The following is a 13,752-nucleotide window of genomic DNA, read 5'->3' as shown; positions in this document are numbered from 1 at the left end:
CATTCTGTTCTGAATATAAAGGAATAAATTTTCTCAGAAACATTTCAATGGCATTTGAGTGCTCCACAAATATCAATGAGTTTATTTTCATAATATCCTATAAAGTGCAGGGGGAGAGATATACTCTGCAGTTTATAAATAAGAAACTGGAACAAACAGTATAACGAAAATCCACAAGCCTGAGATGCCTAGGTCTCAGTTTTCCAGAGTACTTCCTTTAACAATTTCTATGCTAAAAACATGGCTTTGGAAATGTTAGTAATAGCTAGGCAAACATAATCCCAACATCTTAAAGCAAAGCACTTGTAAGAAACATGAAATTAGTTGTGCAAGATGTCATACATGAAAGCATGACAGGACAGAGAAACAGAACACTGATAAACCTATGATATGAACAATCATCAAGCAATTCAAAATCTAGCCCCTCCAGTTTTATTTCTCCCTTTTTGAAATCCAGTTTTACAAATACTTAACAGCATGTCTATGCAGACAGGTTCCAGACAGAGCTGAACTTGCTCTGACTAAACCAATCTGTTCAAACCTGTTGGCACAGATGCATCTTGATGCATGTGTATACCCCTACTTATCCAAGGAGCTGCACAGATACCGAAGTTGCTCAGTGAGCAGCGTGAGCTTCTTGTGAGATACAATTATTAGTGCTGATGATGCAGCTCCAGCAGATTAGATAACACTAAGAAACACAACTTCACCAGCATGCCAAGGGAAAAGAAAAACTGTGGGAAGTTACTTATCATAATAACCTGCAAGCAACAGCCCATACCAACACCCACCACAACTTACGGACCACCATCTTACTGCATTCATTCTAAAAATCAAGTTGCTCTGTTCCTTAGATTTGAGATCAGGAAATTTCCTTGTCATACTTAAACAAAAAACAGATTATACACTTCAATCTATCTGTTTTCTAGGTATTTTCACATATAGCAATAAATTGACTCCTTAAGGACCATGTCTTCTCAGCTTTGAAGTCTGAACTTAGTTCAAGGTAGTGGTCACTGAAAACTCTACCACACCCAAACCCATGCGATACTCTGATTTTCGTCCAGAAGGAAAATTTCTGGATCTAATACTGTAAGCTATTATTAACTTATAAGGGTTTTAAATGCCTAGGCTAAAGTTTAGTATACTAAACCCAAGATATTTCCTAAAGAGCATCACCTGTGCTCTCTTTAGATGCAAACTTGTTTCAGGTGTGTTGAGGGTTTCGCAAAATGGTGAAAGCCTCAGCACACCTGAGACAACTCTAACTGGTAAAGAAGGTTGCAGGGGTTTTCTTTTGCCCGTCCTACATTTTTGCAAACCTTATCCACCTTACCACCTCAAACACATCAGCCTTCAAGTGACAGAATTTGTAGGCAGACCCGTGGTACTGTCCTAGGCAACAACTGAAAGGCGCGCTGCACAAGCCCACTTTCTGTCCTTACCAGCGGTCCCAACTATGGACACGCCCCTCCATACTCAAATCCATGAAGAATGTCGGTTGAAAAAAGCCTCTCTCTGCCTTTTGTACCTGGGGAGCTACACACGAACACGCCTGACCCACTGGCTGCTCCTCCTAGCTAAAAATCTGCCACCTGAAGTCAAAACCAGTTTTCTATCATCCCTTGAGAAAATTCCTAGGAACCCACATTCCAACAGAGCTAGAAAGGCTGTTTCTAACACTTTTAAAAGCGGGCTGGATCTCAGTATTAAAATAAAATTATCCCCCCCCCCCCCCCCCCCAAGTGACCTTGCCAAAACCAAACAAAAAACCTCAACCCAAACCTAAAAAACAAACAGGAAAAAAAAAAAAGGCGGGGGTGGAGAGTGAGTTTGTTTCCCAATCTGCCAGCAGTCCCTAGGACAACGAGCAAGCGTCAGGCAGCTCGGGCGGTGCGGAGAAAGGGAAATCTCTTAAAACCCTTAACGTGCTTTTTGTCAACTTCCCGTAATTACTTTTTTTTTTTTTCCCCGTGACCGTGCCTGAACGCTCAAGCGCCCCGCTGGAAGAGTCAGCCCTCGCAGCTGGGCACCAGGACTTTAAACAACAACAAACCAGGAAAGAAACCCTCATCAAAACACGGCGGCGTGTGCGCACACCCCCCCCCCCCCGAGTCACCGGTCCCTCAGAGACCCGGCTCGCTTCTTGTCACGTTAAAAACACCCGCCCTTCACCAGCCTGTCCCTCACAGCTGCACGGGCGCGAACCGAACCGCACCGCACACAACCGAAGGGCCGATGCCGGCAACGCGGCGGGAAGGTGAACCCTGAGGGAGGGCGAGTGCGCGCCCCTACCTCATCCCCGCGGAAAGCGGTTGGGCGGCCGGTAACGGCCCGGCTCGCGCTCACCGCCGGGGCGCTCAGTTCAGCGCCGGGCGGAACAACACCTCGCGTCAGCTCAGCGAGGGGCCGCGGCGCCGTGAGTCAGTGTGCCCAGCACGGCAACTGGCAGCCCTAACACAACGTAGCCAGCGGCCCCACACCGGGGCCTTGTCAACTGCCGTGACGCGCCAGCCGCTCCCCCTACCACGTTCCCCGTTCAGGATGTAACAGCTGTTTTATCTCCAGCAAGGTAGCGGTGATTGCGGCACATAAAAATAGTTACAAGGTACTGGGGGGGAGGGGGCTGTTAAAATGCTGTTGCTTCCCCTTCGGCTGTGAATGCGTGTTTGTGTGGATGCCCGCGCCGCCAGGGCGGGAGAGCGGGGGAAGGAAGGAGGGAGGGAGGGAGCTCTGCGCTGTTGTAGGGATTCATTATTTCATCAGCCGTTTAAAGCGTTTGCTTGCTTTCCCCCCACCCCGAGCTCCTCCTCGCCCGCCAACGGCCCAGCACGTGGCGGTGTGGGACCGATACAAACGCGTTTGTGGGGCACGGCAGTTTGTTTTGTTTTCCATTCCGAAACCTTCCCGTGTCGCCCGTCAGCCCAGAGCTCAGCACTTTGAAGTCTGAGCCCGGCGCCGAAGGGTTCCCCGTCATATCTCCCCTTCGCTGGGGCGGGGGGCGGCGGGGATCGACTCGCCGGCCCCGCGTTTCCCATCCCGGAGGAAAATGAACTGTTGCTGCAACGCGTGCTCGCCTCTCAGGGACGAGTCAGGATGGGAAGCTGTGCGCTTTCACAGCTATGAGCGTGCGTCACAGCAACATCCACCGGGCTGGGAGCTTGAGGGAAAGAAAAACAAGCTTTACGAGCTGCTGTATAAATAACCCCAGAAACGGGGCTCGCCTTCCCCACGGGAGAGGCAAGGGACCGCCAGAAGGACGGGGCTCGTTCGGTGCCATCGGGGGATTGCGGCTGGGGTGCGAAGCACCCGCCGCCAGGCCCTTCAGGGGACACCGGATAGGGGAGTCGGCGGGGCCCGTTGGTCTTTGGAAGGCTCCTTCTCCTGCGGTACCGTCCTCTTTTTCTTCTCTCTATTCAGGCGAAGGAGTGGGTGGTTCGTCCGGCAGCAACAGGAGGAAGCTAGTCAAGGGCAGCTGTCAAAATCTCCCTCCCCCGCCCCCTATCTCCTTCCAGTTTAATGATCAAACGTCTGCCTGGAAGAAAGGCGAGGGAGCGGGAGGCACGGAGTGCTCTTGTGTGTGCATGAGCAAGCGGGTACGTGTCCCCCCCTCCCCGGCCCGTCCCTCCCCTGCCGTCTGACAGAGCCACAGCAGCCCGGGAGGGGAGGAGAAAGGAGGAGGAGGCAGCCGCGAGTGCCAGTGCAGCGCTCGGTTACTCTCCCGTACTCGCTGCGGGGAGGAGGGGGAGGGCGGGCGCTGTGTACCTTTTCCTCCCGTGCCTTTCCTCACTTTAACAAGCCGGGGCCAATAGCCAGCAGAAGGGAACAAAGGGACGGGGGAAGGAAAGCCCACCCCGGCAGCGGCCGCACCAGAAAACCCCCGGGGAGGCAGAGCCCTGAGGCTCCTGGTGACAGCAGCGCGGCCCCGGACTGGGCGCCTGGCTACGCTGCGGTGTTTCTTCTTTCTTCGTCGTCGTCTTTCTCCTCCTCCGTGCCGAGTTTAAAAGGGGAGCGGCGTCCGGCAAAGGGAGAGAAACTTGGGTTGGTGTGCGGAGTGTCCGGTGGTCCTCGTGATCAAGATGAAAAGTAAAAAAGGTAGCGGTGGTGCGACGTGCTAGGCAGCCGTCTTGCGGGGACGGGGTTCGGGGGATGGAGGTGGAGGGGGGGGCTGTTGCCAAGCTAGACGAAGTCTGTTTTTCCTCTCGGCCGTTTTCACCCCAGTGGCACCCCCTACCCTTGGCCGAGCTCCTGTGGAAGATGGCAGTGGATGCTTCGCTCCCAGACAAAACATGCAGGGCGGCTGTTTGGAGGCGGCCGCCTCTCCGCTCCGCTGGCTCCCTGTCAGAAACATGTTCAGCCGCCCGCCTTTTGCCTCCGCGAAGTTTTGTTTTCGCTCCCTTCGCCGATCCCCTTCTTTCCATTAAAACCTTTTCTGTCGATTTTCTGCTCCGAGCCAGCAGTCCGGCAAGGGGGGAACGAAGGTGCGGGTCGTTTTTCCCAACTTGGTGTGAGGGAAGCGGTGCCGTCCGCAACTCCTGGCACCGGGACCTGTCGGTGCCCGGCAGCTCTTTGTTCGCGGCAGCGTGGGTCTGGGGGCCGGCGGGGGGGGGGGGGGGGGGTCGGCCTGAGGGTACCAGACCCCATCCGCACCCTCGGTTGCGGTGTTTTGCTGGAAGTTACTGCTTTTTCATTCCTTTAAATGGGGAAAAGAGAAAGAAAAAAGTACAAAAGTTTCGGTACAGGTAGGGTTAAAAGGAGAAAGACTTGTTTTTTCCTCATAAAGCCAAGGCTTTTTAAGTTTTCTTTGTGTTAATTTTCAATCAGACAAACTTTACAGTTAGAGGATTGTTGCTCATTACGCTTGTGGTGCTATAGGTGTCTTTAAATGAGAGTTTGGCCACAAAGGCGGGGAACGTGCTTTCAGGTTTAGCACATCTGCGCTAGGTGGAAAGAAGTTTATAGCAACGCAGTGTCTCTTCAGTTGCGATTTGCCAGTCGGTAGTGTGGGACGAAGGGTGTTTTGTATTCGAAGACCATTAAATTACCCGAAGTGGAGGGTTAGAGGGCAGCAGTGCGCATGTTCAGTACTCCAGAGTTGTTCTGTTTTTCTCCTACTACGCATTCCTGCGGCTCGATAGTAGAGCAGCCTCTCTCATTGTTAGTATCCTTAGAGCAATTAATGCATATACAGTTCGTGAAATCATAGGGCTTTTGGAAACACAGTGTACTAGTATGGTTCATAGACCCTTTTAAGAAGTTTTGGAAGCGCCATTCAGCTGAGAGGCGAGCACACAAAGGGAATTAAGCCACAAAGACGAAGTTTAAGGAGCGGGTGGTACTGGCGCGAGCGGAGCTCCCGCAGGACAGGAGCCGGGCGCCTGTCCGGGATTGTAGCGTGGGGCTGCTGTGCTTGGAGACACTAACCGCAGGAGCTCCGGAGCCCTCCGCTCGCCCGAGGCAGGCTGAGATTGTTAACCCTATTGCTAGCAGGGGGGTTTGGTTGGGATTTTACTGTTGTGTTTTTTTTTTTCTTGGTTTCACTGAATTAATTTAGCCCAGTTATTTTTAGGACATTCCTATGCTCCCTATTTGCACAGCAGTGGTGAGCTGGTTTCCTGTCTGCTGTTGCTTCCATTGTTCAGACTTCTGTCCCCGAGGGCAGCTGCTGGTTGGTGAAATACCAAACTCTCCGCACTTTCAACTGTTGTTCTTACCAGCCCCCCTCCCCCCGCCGAAATAAATGCGTGCGAAAAACGCTGACGTAGTTTCTAGGTATGCATGTGGAGGGCTTTGTGTGTGTATCTGTGTGTGAGAGGGGGAGAGATCTGCTTTGAGGATTGCAAGTCCTGGGCTGAAACAATAGAAACAATGAAAGGTGACAGGCAGGAGGGAGAACTTTTGAGAGGGGCCATGGGCCTGGGGTTTGCGTGGCAGAAATTAAAAGGTGAGGAGACAAAGACCAAAACTTTTAAAAAAAGATGTGACGGCTAGAGTGCCTTTGTTTTACTAAAGGTTGGGCTTGTAGTTAGTTGTGACCTCCTGGCATTTGAGGCACATTCAGGAAGTTTCAAAGAGTGACTTTGTTAGAGCTTTCTTGGTTACACTCCTATAAAAGTCTCGTTTCAAGGGGGGGGGGGGGGTGTGTGTACGAAAAAAGTATTGCACAGCCAAATCTGGCCGCTTTAGAAGTGATAGAGCATAAGCTGTGAAATGCAGAGGAAAACAAATAAACTGGTTCCTCAGTTCTGAAACTTAAGAGGAAAAAGTTGCTTGGCTTTTTTTTTTTTTTAATATTGTGGAAATTCCCTTTTGCATCCTTGTAGCTTTGTAGGTCTTGGTTACTTATGAGTAATTCTAAGCTAATTTATTTTTGTTGGATTTTAAACTCGCATTAAATTTTAGGTTTTTTTTGTGTGTTGGATTTTGTTATTGTTTGGGGGGTGTTTTTGTTGTGGGGCTTTTTTTTTTTTTTTTTTTGCTAACAGGCTGTGTATGAAAACCCTCAGGACTCTTGTGGATAGTTTCATTTACAAATAATAGCGTGATAGCAATCATACTTGTTAATTAGCTGATCTAGAATACAGTCTCGCAGAGACACAGGCATGTGCTCAAGTTTCTACATGTGAGGAATCCTACTGAACTTGGTTACAACAGGATTGGGGCCTTAGATGGGAACTGGTTTTGTTTATCTGTGCTTAAGAAATTCAGAGAACCCTAAGGGGGCGGGAGATTTTCCATAGGTGATTTTTGTCCATCCAGTCTTAACGAGGGCAGAGATTGTTCCTTGTGGTATACTTTGTCCTATTTTGAATAACAATTGGATTCTGCCACTTCCTCTGTGAAGCTCTTCCTCGACACAATGGGACAGTTGTTGTTTTTTTTTTTCCTGATACTCTGACTAAATTTTTTTTCATTTGTCTCAGTCTCTCCAAATACTTTGTCCTCCTCCTCAAAGTATTTCAGCATGTCATTTTAAGCAGCAGTAGATTATTTTGAAATCAGCTTTAGTCATCACTGCCTACTACTTCTACTCGAGTTGTTTCAAGTTGTTAACGGTTGAGTGTTGAGCCTAGACTCGAGATCCTAGGTGTAATCTTCCCTGAGCTGATTACAGGAGGACCTGTAAAGTCTTTGGGCTGTGATACAGTGCAACAACACATTCAATCATGTATATGACTTCAGCTGGGAAGCCAGGAGGATAAAGTAATTTATAAAGAAGGAATGCTGATCATGTAGTTCTTGGGTCATTAACAGCATGGACTGCTCATCTGAGTGAGCAGGAATGGAGAACTGGGATTTTGTATTGTTTCCCAGACCTCTGCAAATTTAACTTGTGGTGCTTTAGTCCTGTAGAAGCAATTTTTCTGTTTGTTTTCCCCAGAATACATTTAATCAAAAATAAGCTGGTGCTAGCCTGCTATTAAGACAAAATAAATTAGTAGGTCAGCTGGGGCTACACGTTGTGTCCACAAGCCTTTATTCTGGGTGTAAATAACAGTAAGCCGATGGTCCAGTTGTGGAGCCTGGCCAGAAGCCTTTTCAGTTGGGCCCTGTTAAAACAGGAAACCAGCAGCAAATAGCCTGATTACTAACAAGACAGAAAAACAAAGCTGGGTTGTGATCAGCAGAAATGCTTTAATGAAAACAGAGCCTTGACAGCAACAACGTGGCTCCTGCTCCAGTAAAAAAAAATATATCAGCTGAGGTAGTGTGAGATTTCTAGTCACGACTTCCTGTTGCTGCTCATTCTGTACCGTGCCAGAGAGATCTCCCGCAAGTTCAGAGGGCTGATGATCTATTTAAATGAGCTCATTTAAATGAGAAGTTGTACTACACTGAGTTTCCTGCTTAGCCAAAACCTGCTTTGTGTCACTAACTTACTGTGTCAATTAATATCACACTAAGCGAGCAGGTCAAAGGGCAGGCTCTGCTGTTGACTCATTTCTTGCTAGGTAGGTTACAGTTAGTCAGACGGCAATTTTTACTTTAGCAAAAGATCTTGTTTGCAAAATAGAAAAAAAAATTTTTGTGCTGCTGGCATTCGCACAGTATTTTGCCACTTCTGAGTGAAAAAGAGCAACACTTCTAGAAGTTGTGCCTGTCAAGTCAGTTTTCTCAAATTCAGAGAGATGTCTGTGGAGTCTTTTAGCTGTGGGTTAGATCTTGGAGAGGTTACTCCAGACAGGGTGGTGTGTGCCTGGAGGTTTTTTTTTTTGTTATGCTGCTTAAACATGGCTCTCAAAGCATTAGACACCTAACTTTCTCATAGGAGAAGCTTCTTTGGCTTCTCTCTTATTTCTAGCCCTTGCTGTTGGCCTCTCCCTGTTTTACAAAGTCCTGACTTGCTGCCTATTATACTTGAAAACAAACAAAAAACCCGACCCACTGAAGTGCTGCAACGCATACGGTTTCTGACGAGCAAGAAAAGAACACTGCACTTGAAAACATTGTCTGAACAGTGTAGGCTAGTTTTAAAGTTCAATTTAAAAGGGATGAGCTCCTTTGCAGAGACATCATGTTGTCTGTGCAGGATCTTTGTTCCAAGAAGTGCTCTGCATGGCTCCAGGAGCCCATTGTGCATGGCATGTTCTCAGGTTAGGTTGCAGGCATGGCAACACTTTCTGTGAAGCTATGACAAATACAAAGTGGTTTGCTCAGAATCATTTTAAAGTAAACTTGACATAGTTTCTACATGAGTTAAAAACCTGTTTACATAATTCAGAGTTTATCTTGTGTTGGCTACTTAAATATTGTCCTATTGTTCCTGTTCCGTGACTGGATAATTTCTGTAGCTAATCATCACTGGAAAAATTTGGTATGTCAGTTTGGTGTTTGTCGGTTACATAAATCAGCAGTTGGGAGAATGAAAACAATACTAAGTAAGTTACTGAAGTAACTATGCCAGGCAAATTGCAGATTGATGATCCTGCTGGGAATGCTTGCCTATCAAAAATGTGCATTGAAATTCAGACAACTTAAGCTGCATTTAAGGATGTTGGCACTATTCATAAATAGGGGAAGGAGAGAATAATTCACCATGTCAGCTTTGGCTAAAGTTTAGATGCGTGGGGAAAGGTCCTCCTCTGCTCCACTCCCCGTCCCCCAAGTATTAAGTAAAGCTTGCACACTCACACATTTGTGTTTTGGTTTGTTTTTTGAGTTCGGGGTTTCTTTTATGGGGGTTGTTTGGTTGTGTTTTTTTTGTTTGTTTGTTTGGTTTGGTTTTGTTTTTTTTTTCTTAAATGACATTAATTCCTTCTGTTTCTTTGCTTATGCTTATAATTATAGCTTTATATAGTTTCATATTTTCACAGACATGTTTCTTTTATTTCAGAGCTGACTTTGTTTCCTTAAACAGAATTCTTGAATTATGGGTGGGTTGCCTACATAAAACAATTACTTTTGACATTTAACTTGCTTTTACTGTTAAGGTATTTAGTTTTGATGTTATGAATGAGCAGGTTTCCTCCACCCCCACTCCCAATCTAAATTCAAAACACAGATTAAGGGCTTGCTTTCCTTACATAGTTTCTAGAAAGGGCTTCTGGAAACCAGTATAATTTCAATTGAAATTAGTATTCTGCTGTTTGAAAATGGGTGATATCTTACTTGGGTTGACATACAGTTTGTCAGATTACTAACATTTCTGATAAGCTTAACCTGGTGAGTATTTAAAGTATGGTTTTCTTTGTATTGTGCAGTACTACTTGTATATCCTACCAAAGAAGTAGAATTGTAGTCTTCCTAACTGTACTTTTGTTTGTCCTAATTTTATTTACATACCATAGCTTCATGTTACTAGTTGTGTGGTGTATATAGAAAGGGATAATCAAATTCTGAAATCTGTGCTTTGCTTTGTGTTGAAGGAAAAAGGTATGTAGTTAACTTGTAAATCTGGAGCCTTTGTAGTAAGTGTAGCATAGAACACACATTTCCACAGATTAAAATACCAGATGAAAACCATGAAGTTGAAAAAATAATCAGGATGCAAAATGGTACTTAAAGAAACAAACGAACCCACCCAAACATTAATTAAGTTAATCTCCCAGTAAACTGATGGACTCTTAAGCAAGTGATTCTTTTCTTTGCCTACACTTTTTGTTTCCTTCCTAAGTGAAAATCCACTCTGGTAGGGGCAGGCACAATTTCCCCCTTTATTTTCTTGTGCTATTAGTTTTTATTAGTGTATTTTGAATGAGCTATAAATATACAAAATCTTCAAGCTGTCTCTCCCAGGAGGGAAGCATCAGCCTGTTAAGAAGAAATTAAATAACCCATTGCTTGAGTTGGGTGTTATAAGTTCTTGCTTATTGACCTTTTGCCCAGCAGCTGGATAGTTATCCCTTAAGAAAAGTGTTGGATGCATACCATAGCAAGCAAATTTGGACAATGTTGGTATTATATAGAAGCTATCTAGTAACGTGCAGCAGATAAAAGGTTGCTAGAGGAGCAAGAAAATGAGGGTTTGAAGAGAATTCCTTTAGGAACAGAGCATTGGTGCTACTTTTTGTTCAACTGACAGAAAAGCTACAGCTTGTCAAGTTAACACTACAGGACAAATCTTATATAGGAGGCTATACGTACCATGATTCATAGTAAAGACAGTTAATGTAATAAAAATGTGTGAACCACAGAATGCTGGAGCTGAGTAGTTTACAGATTTAGATGGCTGATTGTTCTTGTCTTGTAATTGTAGGTGTAGTTGCAATATCGGGCAGTGAAACGGAGGATGATGACACTATGGATGTCCCATTGGATCTTTCCTCATCTGCTGGCTCAGGCAAACGGAGAAGACGTGGCAACCTGCCCAAGGAATCTGTGCAGATTCTTCGGGACTGGCTGTATGAGCACCGATACAATGCTTATCCTTCAGAGCAAGAAAAAGCCCTGTTGTCCCGACAAACACACCTTTCCACACTACAGGTATTAAAAACAGTAGTACTGGCTTCAAAAGGAATTGTTTTCTTCTTAATTTACCTGTGGACTAGACACTATTGCAAATGTTTACACTGCATGTGAGATTTTCTTTCTTACTGTTACTCACTCTCATTCTGATGGCAATTCTAAGGAGAAACACAAGTCAGTTGTGTGTTATGATGATCTTTTGTTTACTGGGGATAAAATTACTTCTCTGGGAGAACAGAGAGTCATGAATTTGAGCATGCATGCTAACTTGTGCAGAATTGGGCCCCAAAAGACACAAAGTGTCTGTATAAAGGAAATTGTTGTGAGAAAGTGGTAGGTATTTACTTGTCAACAGAGGTTTTATGGTGATAGATTCACCACTTAACCTAGAACTCCTCACTACTAAAACTGCAACTTGAGGCTTGTTTCTGCAGAACATGTACATACATTATTACATGGCTGATGGCTTCCATTAACATTAGTGGAGCAATCTGTATGGAATAGAGCTACTCAAGCGTGTTAGTATAGGTATGATGAGATTTTTGTGTGGTTAGTTTGGATTCTCATCCTGGGATACCACTAACAGCTGCAGGGTCCCTTGGATGCATCATTCTTGCCTTCTGTGATCATCTTTGGTGTAATAGCTGTTGACAGCTGCTGCTTCCCACCTCTTGAGAAGGTGGCTGCATGAAAATGTGGGTTGACCCTGGTTTGGTTTTGCAAGGTGCTAAATACAGATATGCTCCTGCTGAGTTCTGGACTTTATTTTTTCAGATGAATTCTTTAGTTCAAATTTTGTAATTGGCAATAAAGTAAGATTTTCTTAGTGTAACATCATAAAACTTCCTTTATGTAGTAAACAGAAAAAAAGACGTTAAACTATAAACTATCCTGTATCGCCCAGGAAACTGGTTTGATATTTAAACGAGGACAAACTTAAATGAGGTAATTCATGTTATGTCTGTCGACACAGTCAGTTGAACAAGGAAAATCAGTAACTGTTTGTGGGAGGAGTGACTCTCTTCAGAGAGAAAATGTTTTCCTGTTGTTAATTAACCTAAGCATAGGGAACAATAGCCAATAGGTTAATGTGTGTGCACAGAGTTAAAAGCTAAACCCTTTAGTTCAGGTTAGAAGTCTCCAGATGTCCACAGGCTTTCTGTAACAGGAGTGGGGAGCTGACGGTAGAGCCGGGACAAGGGAAGGGCTTTTGCCAGGCGTGTCAGAACTTGTCAGTAGGCCTCTCTTTTGTTCTGCAGTTAAGGAAACTGCTTGGAGGGATTCATTAATGTAATCCAACTATTCAAATGGCACATAGTTGGAAATGAATGAAGATAGAAATTAAGATGTCATTATATTCCTAGGTCTGCAACTGGTTTATCAATGCACGCCGCAGGCTTTTACCTGACATGCTGAGGAAGGATGGCAAAGACCCAAATCAGTTCACTATCTCACGACGAGGGACCAAGCTCCCTGAGGGTGGCCTGGTAGAGTCTTCCATCAGCACAAAGAACTACATTCCCCTGCTGGAGGAGACTGCCTTCCTTCCCTCTGCAGCACCGCTTGGCAAGACTATGTCCTCTTCCAAGCCAGCTTCCCCAGGATCAGTCCTGGCTCGGCCATCGGTGATTTGCCACACGACTGTGACTGCATTGAAAGATGCCCCTTTCCACTTTTGCCAGCCAGCTGATGTAGGCCAGACCACGGACCTGCAGCAGCCCCCCACCAACGGCTTCACAGACAACTCTCTCTCCTACCATGAGGACGCATCTAAACTGGGACCTGGTGCTAATGCACAAAGTGGGCTCTTTAACACTCCTCCTCCAACCCCACCAGACCTTAACCAGGATTTTAGCGGATTTCAGCTACTGGTGGATGTTGCACTCAAAAGGGCGGCAGAGATGGAGTTGCAGGCAAAACTTATGGCTTAAATTCCCTCTGTTCTCCTTCCCATTTTGTTTTTCCAGGCAGGGATCTAACAGCTGTGTGGTTATTGCCACCCACATGATATCAAAAGACTTCAGCATTATTATTATTTTTTTTTATTAATCTTATTTGCACAAGGGATTGCTGAAATGAAGCTTCCTGTCACTGAGTTGGTTTTCAGTGGAATATGGTCATTCCAAGAATTATAAACTTAAAGCTACTGTAGAAAGAAAGGACTGTGTGTTGGTTTTGTTTTTTTTTTTGTTTTGTTTTTAATGTTTTCTTCATAGGTTTTTCATAATGTGAGATAGTTCCCAAGATCATGTGATTTGTTTTTTTTTCTTTCAGACTGTGCAATATCTAGTAATGATATAGAGTCTTCTTATCATTCCCATGTGGAACAGAATATACCGACATGCTGTTTAAAATAAATTTTCAATTTTTTTAACAATATGAACTTTGGATGATTATGCTTTTTTTTCCCATAATGTAATAAAATATTTTCTTTACAAATAGATGCCTACAGAGTATTTTGTTGAATATGAGCTTTGCAGAAAACACAGTTGTACTCTTGAAATAAATGGAAGTGAGAAATATTTTTTAGCTCATACTGACTTCGGTTTTACAGAGCTGCACAAGCAGTTATTGTTAACCAGGTATTTAAAGGAATGCAGGAAAGTGGGCCAGAAGTACCTGAGTGTGTTCTACTGTGTTGAATTTTTTCTAAAGGGGCCAAAGGGAACTGTGTAGGCATAGCTCATTAAATTCCAAGGGGATATCTTAGGCCTCTCTAAGTTTTCATGTTTTGGTTCCTAGAAATACTTCAGGGTTGGGAGATGTGACAGCACATGGGGAAGTTCTGAAGATTAAATGGGAAGGCCAGAAGGGGGTTTGGAGAAAGCGTCTTTGTGATGCAGTTCC

The 13,752-nt window shown here is 45.0% G+C and overlaps 1 protein-coding gene across 5 annotated transcripts; it reads left to right on the top strand.

The window, feature by feature from the left end:
- Positions 1-2,585: 2,585 nt before the first annotated feature.
- Positions 2,586-13,344, top strand: TGIF1 (TGFB induced factor homeobox 1). 5 transcript variants are annotated; one of them, XM_057397555.1, is made up of 3 exons: positions 2,586-2,608; positions 10,697-10,923; positions 12,270-13,344. In XM_057397555.1, the coding sequence occupies exons 2-3, from the start codon at positions 10,741-10,743 to the stop codon at positions 12,834-12,836; spliced, it is 750 nt and encodes a 249-aa protein (XP_057253538.1). In that variant the 5' UTR covers positions 2,586-2,608; positions 10,697-10,740; the 3' UTR covers positions 12,837-13,344. The 5 variants fall into 5 exon arrangements, with proteins under 5 accessions (XP_057253538.1, XP_057253537.1, XP_057253536.1 ...); XM_057397554.1 differs by lacking the exon at positions 2,586-2,608 and adding an exon at positions 3,417-3,596; XM_057397553.1 differs by lacking the exon at positions 2,586-2,608 and adding an exon at positions 3,661-4,095.
- Positions 13,345-13,752: the final 408 nt, after the last annotated feature.

The sequence above is a fragment of the Pezoporus wallicus genome, unplaced genomic scaffold (genome assembly GCF_028554395.1).
Source record: "Pezoporus wallicus isolate ANWC-B61680 ecotype Strahan unplaced genomic scaffold, APGP_CSIRO_Pwel_v1 contig_227, whole genome shotgun sequence".
In the NCBI taxonomy this organism is placed as follows: Eukaryota; Metazoa; Chordata; class Aves; order Psittaciformes; family Psittacidae; genus Pezoporus; species Pezoporus wallicus.
This window is presented reverse-complemented; position numbering and strand designations above follow the sequence as displayed.